Raw genomic sequence first — 13,794 nt, 5'->3', positions numbered from 1 at the left:
ATGCCCAAGTAAGAAGCATAGCTAGGGGGTGGGAAGCAAGCTCCCCCGGAACATTCTCAAGGGAGGTGCCATGCCATCAGTTTCTAGGCAACGTGGTGATGGTTAACACTTAAAGATATTTTGAGGAGGCACTGGGAAGGAGAGGCGGTGAGAGGCATGGAGATCAGAGGGTGATAGCCCTCAGCTTCCAGCCTGTCTGTGGGGCCTGGGGGTGGGTGTGCTCCTCTCTGCCTCAGAGGCTTGGGGTCCATGACCACAGCCTCTGAGCTTCGCCTCCAGCTGGCCTATCTGTGGCTCCCACCCCACCCGTGCTGCTGCAGATGAGTTTTAATCAGAAAGCAGGCTTCCTGCACTGAATTCCATCTTGTCGGAATCAGCCTACATCCTCCCACTGGCCTGGCGGACATATACTGGAACCCTGAGTTTGCCCTTCGGCATGAAGCATACCCAACTTCATGTCTCTCCCTTCAAGTCTCTCGAAAGCAGGCCTTCAGGACCCGAAGAGGAGACGGGAAGGGCCAAGCAGGGTGGAGAACTAAGCTCAGACTGTCCAGAGCCTTCTGGAGACATGGCTCCCAAACTAGGCCCCTACTAAAATTGGGGAAATACTTCCCACCCTGCCATCTCTCCCTCATCTGGCTGGCTGCCCCAGACCTCTCTCAGTTGGCGCCCCCAGCCTGCAGTCCATTCTGCTCTTCAGAGGGTGGGCTGAAGACTCACTCTGGAGAAGGGTAACAGGGCCAGCCTGTCCTCACCCGCCTTCAGAACACCAGCCCCGCAACTGGAGTTGCCCAGGTTCATGGCCCCAAGCTGTGGCCCTCGCCTGACACCCCGTCTCACTTGCCAGCCAAGATGGAAGGCAGGTTTAGCCTGTGAGGTTCAGAGCTGGCTCGACACACATCTAAGAGCCAAGCAGACTTTTATTTCTGCCACAGCCTCTGCTGGTCAAGGTGCCTGTGCTTCTCCCCCTCCACCCTTTGCGGCCACCCCGGTGGCAGCAGCTGTGGCCCTTGGCCAACCTCACTGTCAAGGTTCAGCAATGCTGCAGTCATAGCAGAAGTTGAAGTTGGTGGGGGGCGGGGGCACAGGGGGTGGTTGCTCAGGGATGGGCACGTTCTCCAGCTCCAGCAGCCGCAGCTTGGTCTCCATGGTTAGCAGCTGCTCCAGGTCCAGCCGTGTCTGCTCGCTGCCCATGGGATTGCCCAGCAGGGCGCTCAGCCCATCTGTCCACAGGTGGAACTGGGGATGGGGCCAGCTCCATGAGGGCCTCTCCATTTCTCCCCCTGCCCGTCTGTTCCCCTGCCCATCTGCTCAGCCTGCCCAGATACTCACCTCCCGTTTGGACGGGGCAATGAAGTTGAGGTATGCCTCCTCTTCCCCATGGTCATAGCAGACTGAGAAAGCTAACTCCCAGACATCCTGGAAAAGCAAGGGATCCAGGAGCGCTGAGCAGGGGCTGGTGGGAAGCAGCCCTGGCGCCCACTGCACTCACCTTGTTCTGCTTCCCAGAGCCTTTCTCCCGGACGTGGGGGCAGTCCTTGCCTGTCAGCAGTGCCCTGATGTCGGCCACAGGAACTGCAGGAAAAAGGCTGGGTTGACCACTGAGACCCCTGGCGGCCCCCGGGGTGGGGCGGCTCGGGGGAGCACAGGTATCTGCCCGCCCCCATGCCCTCCTTACGCTGCTCGGGCAGGCTCTCAGGGGTCGGCGGGCCTACTCCCTCCTCCACGTCCCCGTACTGCAGCACTTTGTGGTTGGGGGACAGGCAGCAGAACCACAACTTGTCTGTGGGTGGAAAGGGCAGGGGCGGGGGGGAGCAATGAGAGGGCCTCCCCAGCCCTGTCCAGCCTCCCTCCAGCCCCACCACCGCCCACACAGTGACCCTGGCGCCGCCGGCTGCTGATCTTGTGGAAGAGGGTCCCCTCGCAGAGGCGGAGCAGACGCTGCTGGCGGATCAGGCCCAGGAGCTCTGGCTTCAGTTTCTCCCGAAGCTCCCTGGGTGCAGGGGAGGGGGCTCACTGAGCTGGACGGCCAGGCCTGGGCAAGGCAGCAGGGCAGGTGGGCACTAGGCCTGGATCCACCCCTATGACTCACAGAATTGGAGGGGCCAGCGTGCCTTCCTGGTGTAGCCGCTCAGTCTGTCGAAGCCGCAGCACTTCCCCGTAGGTGAGTGCGTTCACCTTCGTCCGGAAGAGCTCCAGAGAGCTGGGCTTCAGGGCCAGCGTGCGGGCCAGCTGCTCCCGCACCACTTGCATGACCTGGGGCCATCCCAAGCCTAGCTCAGGGCCTGAGTTCTGGGCCCCAACCCCGGAACCACCTCTGCCCTGGCCCAGGTCTCTCCACTGCTGCCCTCCGCACCTTGTCGAAGTCCTCCTGAGTGGCCCGCATCTCCTTCCAGGTCTTATTCAGCAGCTGGATGCTCACACAGAAGAGTTCATGGAAGCTCTGGTCTTGGCCAAAGAACATGGGTGAAAAGTCCTGGGCTGTTTCGGAGCCTGGAGCGGGGGGGCAGGAGGGGCTCAGGGAGATAGTGTGTGCTGCCCCTGGCCCTCTCTGCCCTTCCGTCCCCCGTTCCTGAACACGCTGTGCCCAGCGCCACTCACAGGGCTCCCCAACATGGAGCAGATCACACAGCAGCACGGTCAGCTGGATGCTGCTCCTCGCAAAGGGGCACTCGTGCTTGTCCTCACGGCTGCTGTTTTCTAACACAAACTGAGGAGGCGGGAGCACAGGATGGGCTGGGGAGTCATGACTAAGCCCTGGGAGGCCCCACTTAGGTGCCCTGTACCCCGTCCGTCCATACCCCACCCCGCCCCACCACTGACCCGGCTGTAGGCGCTGGGTGCCTGTCTAGAGAAGTAGAGCATGTTGTCCAGGGCCAGCAGGCCAGGGGGCACACGCTCCAAGTCCTGGGCAGGGTTGCTGTTCTGGGGGGCAGGGGAAAGGCAGCTGAGGAACGTCCCAGCCCTCTGGAGCAGTAGCAGCAGCCCTGGGTGGAGGGAGGGGGAAGGGGCCTGGGTAGGGGTCACTCACAGAGAAGCCCAGTTTGCGGAACTCGCGGGCACACAGGGAACGGCGACGGTCAGCGCTCAGCCCGGCGCCCACGGACTCCCCCTCCGGCTCAAAGGCAGCTTGGCGCAGGGCCTGCAGCTGCTCTCGCTGCTCCTGGGGTCGTTGTTGGAGTGGTGGCAAGATGGAATATTCAAAGGCAAACTCCGGCCAACCCCAGCCTTCTGCGCGCTCAAGGCACCCACCTGACTGTAGGGGTCCAGTGGTGTCCGCATGCGTGGCTCCAGCAGCCCCAGCATCAGGGCCTGCAGTACGTACAGGTGGTGAGCCATCTCGTCGCCCAGCGGCGCTGCACTGTGGATGATGTTCTGAAGGACAGCAAGTCCACGGCTGTGAGCGTGGGCTTCCAAGGAGAGGAGTGGGGAGGGGTCTGCCAGGCCTGGTCCTTCCTACCTTATAGATGAACTGGCGAAGGTTTTTCTGCCACAGGTAGTCGAGCATGTGCTGGTGGGTGGGAAGAGGGCTTGAGTGATTTAGCCCCACCATGAGCACCCATCTTTTTGGCCCACTGCTCTGAGCACAGCACCCACCAGCTCCTGCCCACCCCATCCAGTCACTGGATGGATGCCCACCTTACGTTCTGCAGGGGTGGCCCCCTGTAGCAAAGCTGTCAGCAGTGCCATGGCCTTGGTTTGCAGCTGCTGGTTCATCCTGGGTCAAAAAGAGGGCTCAGCCGGCCATCCGGGGCCCAGGCCTGCTCTCCTCCCTGATGCCCACCTCAGACACTTACACCTGTAGGTGCACCAGCAGCCTGTCTAGTGGCACCTCACTCTTGACCAGCTGGCCCAGGGTAGGGCTGCTCAAGGTCACATTCTCCAGCAAGCCCAGGGCCAAGGGCTGCACAGAGGCATCCATCAGGTTCATGTTCACGTAGCACACCACCTTTGGCGGAGCAGAGGTTGTCACCACCTCATCACCGTGGAAGGCCAAGCCCTGACACCTCTCCACCACCTCCATGCGTTTCCCCGGGAAAAGCCCACCCACCTTCCTAACAAAGGGGATGCTGAGTGTCTCCCAGGACACCACGCCGTGCTCCATAAGCTCCAAGAAGGCCCTCAGTGCGAGGGCCAGCACCTCTCCTAGGCTGGAGGGACATCGGAGGCTGAGCACAGCCAGACCAGGATCCGGGGTCCCACTGTGTCCCCTGCCCACCACAGCCCTGGGCTCACTCGTCCCCATCCTCAATGATGGTGCCCAGTCTCTGAAGCCCATCACGGCTGATGACCTCCCGGGCGAAGGTCAGGTCCGGGGCCAGCAGGAGGAGGTGCCGCAGGGCTTCCCGGCGCCCTTCACGACTTTCGCTCTGCAGCCCTCGCAACAGCCGCTCCGCCTCGCGGTCCTGGCGGGGTGGGAGCAAGGGCAGAGCACAGGTGAGGAGGTAAGGAGAGGGAACTGGGGGTGTGGGGAGGCGGGTGTCCGCTAGGTGGGGCACTTCTAGGCTGGAGCTGGGACTGGGCCCCCAGTCGCCAGGTGCAGAAAAGAGGCACAGCAGAGGGGCAGGGAAGGAGGGCGGGGTCGGAGGGGCATTACTGGGGCCGTGCTGAGGCACAGGATGCTGCCATTCTTGATCTCCATGCGGTTCTGGAAAAGATGGCAAAGAACGGAAAGAAGTCAAGAAGGGCCCTGAGGACTGGCTAGTTGGGGCTGTCAAGAAGGGAGGGTTTGGGGGTCAGTAAAAGATCAGGTTGCAGAGAGTGGGACGATGACTGCGAGTCGAAGCCAGAGTTAGAAGGGACCACAGGGTGGAATGTGGGGCAGAGGGGAGGGGACTCACGTTCTCGGTGATGTATCTCCGGTGCCCATCCGCAAACTGCAGGGCATAGCGCTCAGAGTGAGGCAAGCTCCACCTGCAGGCAGCAGAGGCTCCGTAAGGCTGGTAGGGGGCGCCCTCTCCCTCCTGCCCCGCCCCATCCCCTACTCCTCGCGCCCCGTGCGGACCCGCACTCACGCGTCGCACACCTCCTTCAGCACAGCAGCCAGGGGTTTTGCCTACAAGCGGAAGAGTCACTCACAGGATGGGAGTGGGAAGAGGTTGCGGAGGAGCCTGGGAAGGGGTGGGGTGGGCTATTTGAGGGGAAGGGGGCGACCCGGAGGTAGGTGGTGGGGTGGATGGAAGCCAGCCAGTCCTAGTGACCTGGTCCAGCTGGATGAGCTGCGGGATGGCGTCACGCATCTGGACGGCGATCTTCACCACATTCCGCGGGGGCGCCATGGTCTAGCCGTGGGGGCTCTATACTTTCCAGACGTGCCACCTCCGTTGAGAGCACACCTGGCCTGGGGCCCCTGGGAACGAAGGCGTCCCTCAGCCCGAGGCCTGGCTCCCGTGGCTCAGGCTCCCACTCGCGACAAGGTGCCGCGGCCTTCCCTAGGGAGCCGGATCCAAGGCCAGTTCCGGGTTGGAGTCCCGAGGATATGAGAGCGCCTGCCCCGCCCCGCCCAACCAAGGAGGCCTCGCCCCGCCCCAAGGTGCGGCAGGTGGGGGTGCGGAGGGCGGGCTGTCAGCACAGCCGCACCTCCTTTTCCAAGAGTTGACCCGCCCAGTTCCACCACCACCCAGCACAATCCCAGGGAAGGGCCCTGAAAGAACCAGATCAAAGATAGCCTTAGGCACGATCTTTATTCACTTGGACACTGTACAAATATTACAATTTCCTTTCGTTGCAAAAAGTATAAAAATAATCTTTATATAGGAATCCATCCGTTACTGCAAATCTTTCTAAATCTCTGCAAATGGCTCTAAATGAGGGTAAATGAATAAACAAGAGGGGGGCTATAGGGCAGAGGGAGGCTGGGCCAATCCTTAGGAACTCAGCAGCCCAGATTCTTAGCTAGAAATCTCCATTCCTTCCTGTTAGCACCCCCATGTCAACAGGTCCTCAGGGCCAAGGGCCCAGCAGAAGAGGGGGCACAAGAGAAGTCCAGGAGGAGGTTTGTGATCGGGCATGGGGAGAAGTTAAGGAGGCCAGGGGTGGTGCTGGCATGTGCCCATCCCCACCCCAGACTTCCTCCTGGAAGGGGGAAGGCCCGGCAGGTACAGGGCAATGGGAATGGACAAGCGGCCCTGTGAGGGTGATGGAGGGTCCTTGGTTCTGTGCCACTGGGTGGCAGCTGAACCTGAACTCTGGGAGGGCTCGAGGAGGATACCAGGTAGGGTAAGGCCCCCCAAAAGGAGAGGCAAACACTTTGGCTCCATGGTGGAGGGGGCTATGCTTTCCCCGGCTCTCCCAACACAGAACAGGTGGACTTGCAGGAGCAGGACTTGGGGCCAGAACTGTGCAGTGAGGGAAGGCTGGGGAAGCCAGAAATCTGCGGCTCTCAAGCTGTGGGGGAGTGGGGAGAGGTCCCCAGGCAGCCCCCAGGTCAGACAGTCTGTGTCCCAGCCACAAAGGGCATGCTCCTGTCAGTCAGAGGTTGAGAACAGGCACATCAAAGAGGTCACAGACACCTTCACTCTCATCCAGGTTGTAGATGTAATCGTGGTCTCCAGGAGGCGGAGAAAGGCGGAGGAGGGGTGCAAACACTGCAGAGAACAACAAGCTGAGGCCCCACAGCCGAGGCCCCACCCACAGCCACCCAAACTCTGCCCACATACACTTACCCCCCACCTTGCTGGGCCACCTACCTTCTGAGGACATCAGCTCCTCCAAGAGCTCTGAGCTCATGCATTCTGGGGACAGAGAAATAGCTCAGTTACATCCTGACTCCCCTCTCTCCACCCACCAAAGTTCATGAAGAGGACCATCAAGCCACCCACCAGGAACTCTGACCCTTTGCCCAGATAACAGGCACAACCATAAGGTCCTCAGAAGGGCAAGAAAACAGCTCTAAGACCCAATGAGCTGTGCCCCTTACCCCAGCCCCAGGGAGGAACACAGCCCTACCTCGGGTGGGATCAAAGATTTCCGACAGCTCTTTGGGGAGCTCCAAAACTGAAAAACAAGAAAACCATGATCAAGGGCATAGAGGTCCTACTCTAGCCCTTGCTTCCCCAGATCCTATACCACCCACCCAGGGGGTGCCATACAGCTGAGATGTAGGCCCCACATGAGGCCAAGCTGGCACTGTCAGTAAAGATGGTGGCAGTGATCCTGAGTGTTAGGATACATGAGGCCATCCATGGCGAACATCTGGGAGAGAATTCATTTAGCTGATGTGGGGTGGGGAGCAGGAGAAGGAGGGAGCTTGAGTGACACCAGGGTGTCAGATCTGAATTCCTCTGCACCAAAGGCCCACTATTAAGTTATTGGTACAGTACTTCCAACTCAGCAGTTCAGCAGAAGGACAACACACCCTGCTTTCATTTCTAGGTTCAGAGTGTATACCCTGTCTGATGGAGGATGCCCTGTGTGATGAAAGGATGTCCTGTCCATTCCTGCCCTAACTAAGCACCTACTTGTGCCAGGCTGAGACCACACCCCAGGTCAGGTCACTTGGTGGAGAGGGACACACTCTTAAGTAGGGAATAGTGCTACAAGGGTGATGACGCTGCTACAAAGGTCCAACGAGGACACACGTGGGAAACAGGGAAAAAGTGTTGGAGCCTGGTCAGCAGGGATTTCATTTGCCAGGTTTAGGGGTTTTATCCAGTATACCTTAGGGAGCTGTTAAAAGAATTTTTGTAAATAGAGAAAAGCCAGTCAGGGTGTGTTTCAGAATCAGTCAGGGTAAAGACGACAATGTTGAAGAACTTAGGACAGAGGTGGTGGCAGTGATCCTGAGTGTTAGGACACATAAGGCCATCCATGGGGGATGTCTGGGGGAGAATTCATTTAGCTGATGTGGGATGGGGAGCAGAAGGAGAGAGCTTGAGTGACACCAGGGTGTCAGGTCTGGGTGACTAGGGCCAAAGGTCGGGTACGCACAGAGGTGGAAAAACAAGTTTCAGTTGAGGACACATAGAAATGAAGTGTCCATTGGATGTGCAGAAGGCACATGGACACAGAGGTAAGGTTCAGGCAAAAGACCTAGGAAAGACAAAGGGTGGGATTCACCTACCCAGAACTGGGGCCCTCCACAAGTGTGCCATGGGCCAGAGATCTGAGAAGCCAGATGTAAAAAAATGCCAAGGAGAGGTCAGAAGGAGAAGTCAATTAACAGAGAAGAGCCAAAAGCTGACATTATGGATGCTAAAAAGGGAAAAGAGCATCAACACAGAGAAAGAGAGGACCAGAGCAAATCACCGAGAAACCCGCTGAAGCTGGCTGGGCAGGGCTGGGTGACTGATCAAGAGCAACACTAGTATGGAATGGGGTGGAGGAGTTAGGGCTGGGGTCCTGACTGCTGCAACCTGAAGCCTGATCAGGGAACCAGGATATGGAATAGAATGGAGATGACTTTTTCAAAGAGTCTAAACACAGAGATAATAGGGAAGGCGAGAGAAGGGGACACAGGGAATGAAGTGTCATTTAATGAAAGACTTAGCAGTGCTTGAGGGCCGAGAGAATGAGTCCCGGAAAAAGCAAACACTCAAGTCACAGGATGACGAGGAGACACCAGCCAGATGACACTGTTTCTCCTAAGACACTCACTGCCCCACTTTGGGGCCTGAGGGCCACACCATAGCCCATTCCCTAAGGAGAGCGCTCATGCCTTCATGAGACCTGAGTCCAAGGGGTGGCAGGCAGGGCTTGAGAGAGGACCAGGAAAGGGGACAAAGGGGCACCAGCACCAAGCCAGAGGCCAGGCTCCTCGCCTTGGCTGGCAGAGCTCTAGCTGATGGCAGGGGGCTGGCCAGCTTTGACAGAGGAGATAGGAGAGTTCAGTTCCAAGTCTGATTCTATTGAACTAGGTCTTTTTGAGGCTGGGTTCTCCCTGCTCCCAAGGGTACAAGTACTCACCACCTGTGGGGTCTGCCTTGATGGGCTCAAAGGAGGTAGAAGGATTGGGTCCAGATGAACTGCTGTTGCTGCTGCTGCTGTCCAACAGGGCAGAGGACTGCAGCGGCCGGGTGTCCAGAGCTGCCAGGCCCAGCGGGAGGGAGCTGAGCTCACCACTGTCCTTGCTCTCGGTTCCATGGCCTCCACTCACTGCAACCACATCCCCCAAACCTGGTCACTCAGGGACAGGAAGCAGGATATTGAATCTGGCTATGCTAGAATCCACAGCCAGGATGACTACAGCCCTGTCCTTGGCCCAAGAAGACTTAGGCATGCTCACCCTCCCAGAAAAGTAATGTGAAAATTAGTCATTGAAGGAGATGGGGCATGAAGCCCAAAGGAAGGAGACTCACAGATATGACTGCTGCAACCACACTTCAAGAGGGGTGCCAGGGCAAGTGAGACACAGGCAGACCTGGTGGAAAACTGCCACCACTAATGCCCCTTCACACAGTCACAATGTCCCTGTTAAAAGGGCTCATTGGCTGCACCAGCAAAGAGAGGCCAGTGGGGTGGGGGTGGGTGGGTATAACCCCTACAGGGTCTCATTCAACTCTGAGTATTTCATCTCGTCACACAGAAACATTGCTTCTTGGGTCCCTGAAGTCCCTCATTACCACATACCCCTTGTGTCTCACCTGTAATCTCAGCTGCTGGACCAGCCACCCCCTGGGCCTCGGTGCTGCTGGGGACAGGGTTGGGGGTGGTTGCCTGGGGACTGCTCGGGCGTGAGGCATCCTGGGGCTGGGCCAGGGCAGGCTTGGGCAGAAGCGGAGGGGTAGAGACAGCAGGCGGGCTCTGGAGCAGGTCTTCGGGTGGGGGCACAGGAACCGCCACAGGTGGTGAGCTCCATGCCTCCTTGTTCACCAGAAGCACTTCAATGGGGCCACTTACACTCTTCAGGTGAATCTGGTACTTCTTCTGCCCATTGAGGCCCTGAAGGTGGGGGTGGAGGACAGGTGGAATTGGAAGCAGATTTGGCTCCTGCCTGACCCTGGGCCAGGGCCAGTATCCTCTCCCACCCTGGGCTGCCCGTTCTCCTAGATAACTTCAAACCCTAGGCCTCCCCTTACCTGCCCCACCCGGGACTTATCGGGCTCCACAGCCAGCACCCGCCCTCAATCCACCCCACCCGGCTGGGCTGAGCACCCACCTCTGGGATGGGCACCTCCAGGCTGGTGCCCGACGGGGCCCGGATGGCAAGGAGAGTGTCTCCTAGGATGACAAAGAGGATGGATCAAGGCCCATGGGCTCAATTTGAACTGGGAATGGGGTGCCTGTCCCTCAGAACAAGGAAGGAGGTCATAGTCCCGGACAGGCTGGACAGTAGGCTTCACTCACTCCCTATCGAGGCTGGGGGAGAAAACTAAAGCTTTTTCTCTCCTAAGAACCCAAAGGTCAGTAACCAGAAAATCTGGGTTTAGACACATGGAGCAAGAGATTAGCGGCCATGGGCACCTCATTCAATTGATGGGGCTGCTCCCTAGGCAAAGACGTTCTGGCCAAGGCCAACAGCTCTTCCCCAGAACCAGCCTGGGAGATGCAAGATGGACGAGGAAGAGTTCCTGTACCTACAGTGCAACTAAACTACAGGTTGAAAGTGGGTACCACTGCCCCCTGCACACAAGCATATACGAACAGGCACACACACTTTCTCCCCTCGTATGCTTCTGTCACACTTGAGAAGCCAAACCTAGGGGGCGATGCAGGTGGTGGCTGACCCAGGGACCCAGTCCAGGCTTCCTGTACCCTCTCAGCATAGTGAGCCTCCATAGGGTCCCAAAGATCCTCAAATCCAGGCCTTACCCTGTCTGGTTCTTCTTTGAGCAGGCCCCAGGAACCCTCTTAAGAGACGGAAATCTCTCAAGCACCGAGTCCACTGCTCAGGGCTGTGGCTCAGCCCAGTCCCACCCCCATTTCCCCCTACCCAGGCTCTGCTCACCAGCAAAGCATCTGCAGATGTCCTCATGAGTCACGTAGGCCAAGGTGTGGGGGTTAAGGAGAATGGCTGATGCCCTGCCTATGGTGACAGATAACTGACACAGCGAAGACCCAGCTTTGCAGCAGAGGTCTGACATACACGCTCACAAAGAGAAGCCCTGAGGCCTGGGGTCTACATGGGGGAGGGATCACAGGCCAAGACTGTGGGTGGAGAGGCTCCGAGGAGGGAACCGGAGGCTGAAACCTGGCCAGGAGCTGGAGGACCATCCTCCCAAGTGGGACAGAGACTAGGGGACACAGAGCACACCCAGCTGGACTAGGGGTCCCATCGCCCACTCCCCTGGAGCCAGGACCGCCGATAAGAGGATATCAGCTGTTCTGCACGTCCTCTGTGACGTTCCGGATGCTCTGCTGCACCCACACCTTGTGCTGGTCTAGTTCTTGCTCCCGCTGCTGCAGCTCCTCGATCTCTGCCTTGAGCTCAATCAGCTTGTCCGCAATCTCCCGGGTATTGCAGCCAGGACCCACACCCCTGAATCCAGGAAGGAGAGCTAAGAGGGACTGCCTGGCACTCTGGGTCCTACAGCCCCTGTTCTCTCTGCCACCCTCCACCCCACACTCCTGACACTTCTGGGTAGGAGATCCCACTGCCGACCCCGGTGCCCCCACTCACTTCCACTGGATGCTATTCTTGGATTTTTTCTCGATCAACCCGATACCTTCCAGCACGTTAGTAATGTCATATATCCGCCGCTTCTGGCGCACAGCTAGGGTGTCAGCTGCCTGGCAAGGAGAAGAGAATAGAAAATGCTCAGCCCCACTCTCACGGGGGACTCGGTCTGGAGTAGTCTGAAAAGGGGGTGGCCTGAATTCTAGCCCTCCTCCCCAGGCACTACAGCAGCTCAGGACTGTGGGGCGGGAAGAGGCCAGACGAAGCCTGAGCTGATGTTCCGATGCTCTTTTCCCCACACCTGCTGGAAAGGGCCACGAGGACTACCACCCGCAGCCTCAAGCTTGCCACAAAGCTGACATCCGATGAACAGCCTTAGCCGAATGAATGAAACAGCTCCCGGCCTCCCGCTTGTGAGCAGCACATGTATGGCGGCCTGCTCTGAGGGCTCAGCTGGGCCGCCCCGGGGGTTCCCTCTACCGGCTCAGGCCTGGTCCACCATCCCCCTGTCGCCCCTTAGCCCGGGCCGCACCAGCTTGAGGTCAAGCACACCGTCCTTGGCTTCCTGCAGAAGCGACACGAACTTGGTAGTGAGAAGTCCCAAGCTCTTCTCGTGCCGGCTTGGGGTGCCTGGGGGCGGCGGCGCCTGTGGCCCGGCCTCCGCCATCGCGCCCGCCCGCCGCCTCCCCTCAGCCAGGCCAGGCCAGGCCGGCGCCGCCGCCACTTCCGCTTCCGTTCCTGGCTGCTCGGCCGCCGGCGCCAGCCTCGCTACTTCCGCTTCCGCTTCGTTCCCTTCCAGGGAGTTCGTCACAATTCCTCTCAGCAGACATGGCCGAAAAACTTGAGGGACCATCAACAAATGTCAACCGCCGAAGAGGACGAAAATAACCCCAGGATCCCGGAAGACAGGTGTGGTCGAGGAAGCATGTGGAGGAAGTCGTTGGGTAGCCTCAGGAGTAGTAAGGAGGAATCACTGGAACCTTCCTGGCTGGCAAACCTGCCCCAACTCCACTAACTGTGCCCCAACCCTCATCTCAGGAGAGGAGGACCCTGCTGCCTGATGAACCCAATGTGTTTTCCCAAACCTGCTCCTAAAAGACTGCCCCACTCTCTTGGGATCACCTACCCTCCTTATTCCTGTCCTTCACTTCCTGCCAAACAGCAAGCACTAACTACATCTAGCTTATTCACCTGTCTGCATCCCCACTTTCTTCCCCTGATCCCAGCCTCGCCTTTCTCTTGTCTCCACACTACAGTGCTCAGAGGCCATGGGATTAAAACCACTTTTCAACCAATGCAAACATATTTACCCATGTGTAAATATATGTAAAGCACTTAGAGCAGTTTCTGGCATGTGGAAGGATTATGTGTTTGCTAGTATCATTTTGTTATTTTTAACACTATCATTTATTATAGTTTATTTTAGGTCAAGGTCTTTGGAAAACAGTCTTTGAGAAAGAGATGTGCCAGCAGGAAGTTTACTGAGAAGCCACAATTGTAACGAAATAAGACAGGCCAAACAGGGCAGAGAGGAGAATTAAACTGTGAGGAAGTTAAAATGGAGGGCTCTGTCCTTCTAGGAGCACTGAAACTGGGGTACCCCTTCCAAGGCCTACCTGGCCCTTATAGCCTAACGCTGACCAAGAGACTCAGATCTGAGACCTCATTAGCCTACATTTCGGGCAGCTAGGGGAATGAGTGTCTTTATCCTGAAGGGTGGATTTGGGTGGTAGCCAGTGTCCACAGCATTATTACTACCTAGTAGTCAGTTCCATTGGAGGAGGGCATGGCAACTCACTCCAGTATTCTTGCCTAGAAAACCCCACGGAGAGAGGAGCCTGATGGGCTCCAGTCCATAGAGTGGCACAGAGACACGACTGAAGCAGCTAAGCAGCAGCAGCAGTCCCTTTCATGGCTCCGTTTATCTCCAAGACAAACAAGCTTTCATAGCCCTTCCACCCCTCTCTGCCATCTCCTGCCACACACCCTCTTCACAATAGCCTATGGTCTCTTGCTCCTCTGCAGAGGCATACCTGCCTCTAAGGGCCTGTCAACAGTTTTCACACTGTGATGTTGTCTGCATCCATATCAGCACACCTTCCTCTCCACCCAGGTTGGGGCCATCTAGTTCCTGTCTGTGCCCTGAGCATAAGAGGTCCTGCCTAGGCTGCTCCAGACTCATTGATCACAGGGAGGACAGCCCCACCCCTTCCCCCAAGGAAGTGGCGCCCAGCCCTCCC

General features: G+C 58.0%; 2 protein-coding genes across 3 annotated transcripts; both read right to left on the bottom strand.

Moving 5' to 3' along the window:
- Nucleotides 1-1,026: 1,026 nt before the first annotated feature.
- Nucleotides 1,027-5,340, bottom strand: ELMO3 (engulfment and cell motility 3). Its single transcript, XM_052656366.1, has 20 exons — nt 5,202-5,340; nt 5,016-5,056; nt 4,842-4,914; nt 4,598-4,648; nt 4,237-4,406; nt 4,052-4,151; nt 3,798-3,949; nt 3,640-3,718; nt 3,461-3,511; nt 3,253-3,375; nt 3,032-3,163; nt 2,824-2,925; nt 2,602-2,710; nt 2,357-2,493; nt 2,093-2,256; nt 1,881-1,993; nt 1,679-1,783; nt 1,493-1,575; nt 1,333-1,419; nt 1,027-1,239 (listed from the first exon to the last, which is right to left on the bottom strand). Exons 1-20 carry the CDS (start codon nt 5,277-5,279, stop codon nt 1,027-1,029), a joined length of 2,163 nt encoding a protein of 720 aa, XP_052512326.1. The 5' UTR covers nt 5,280-5,340.
- A 332-nt stretch (nt 5,341-5,672) lies between these two features.
- Nucleotides 5,673-12,242, bottom strand: E2F4 (E2F transcription factor 4). 2 transcript variants are annotated; one of them, XM_052655821.1, is made up of 10 exons: nt 12,087-12,242; nt 11,558-11,667; nt 11,255-11,416; nt 10,886-10,929; nt 10,097-10,158; nt 9,582-9,879; nt 8,905-9,114; nt 6,949-6,996; nt 6,690-6,734; nt 5,673-6,587 (listed from the first exon to the last, which is right to left on the bottom strand). In XM_052655821.1, exons 1-10 carry the CDS (start codon nt 12,219-12,221, stop codon nt 6,472-6,474), a joined length of 1,230 nt encoding a protein of 409 aa, XP_052511781.1. In that variant the 5' UTR covers nt 12,222-12,242; the 3' UTR covers nt 5,673-6,471. The 2 variants fall into 2 exon arrangements, with proteins under 2 accessions (XP_052511781.1, XP_052511782.1); XM_052655822.1 differs by having other exon boundaries at nt 8,905-9,093.
- Between the last annotated feature and the right edge of the window lie 1,552 nt (nt 12,243-13,794).

The sequence above is a fragment of the Budorcas taxicolor genome, chromosome 18, assembly GCF_023091745.1.
Source record: "Budorcas taxicolor isolate Tak-1 chromosome 18, Takin1.1, whole genome shotgun sequence".
NCBI lineage: Eukaryota > Metazoa > Chordata > Mammalia > Artiodactyla > Bovidae > Budorcas > Budorcas taxicolor.
Note: the sequence above shows the minus strand (reverse complement) of the source record. Positions and strands in the feature narration are given on the sequence as shown.

Excerpts from the sequence above, each read along its gene's own strand:
- E2F4 (XM_052655821.1), bottom strand. The coding sequence starts at position 12,221 with ATGGCGGAGGCCGGGCCACAGGCGCCGCCGCCCCCAGGCACCCCAAGC. Across the intron at positions 10,930-11,254 it reads GAGGACGTGCAGAACAGCTG|CTTGGCCTACGTGACTCATG; the intron begins ATATCCTCTTAT and ends TAACCCCCACAC. Across the intron at positions 6,735-6,948 it reads AATCTTTGATCCCACCCGAG|AATGCATGAGCTCAGAGCTC; the intron begins GTAGGGCTGTGT and ends CTCTGTCCCCAG.
- ELMO3 (XM_052656366.1), bottom strand. The coding sequence starts at position 5,279 with ATGGCGCCCCCGCGGAATGTGGTGAAGATCGCCGTCCAGATGCGTGAC. Across the intron at positions 5,057-5,201 it reads AGCTCATCCAGCTGGACCAG|GCAAAACCCCTGGCTGCTGT; the intron begins GTCACTAGGACT and ends TTCCGCTTGTAG. Across the intron at positions 3,164-3,252 it reads CACTGGACCCCTACAGTCAG|GAGCAGCGAGAGCAGCTGCA; the intron begins GTGGGTGCCTTG and ends CAACGACCCCAG.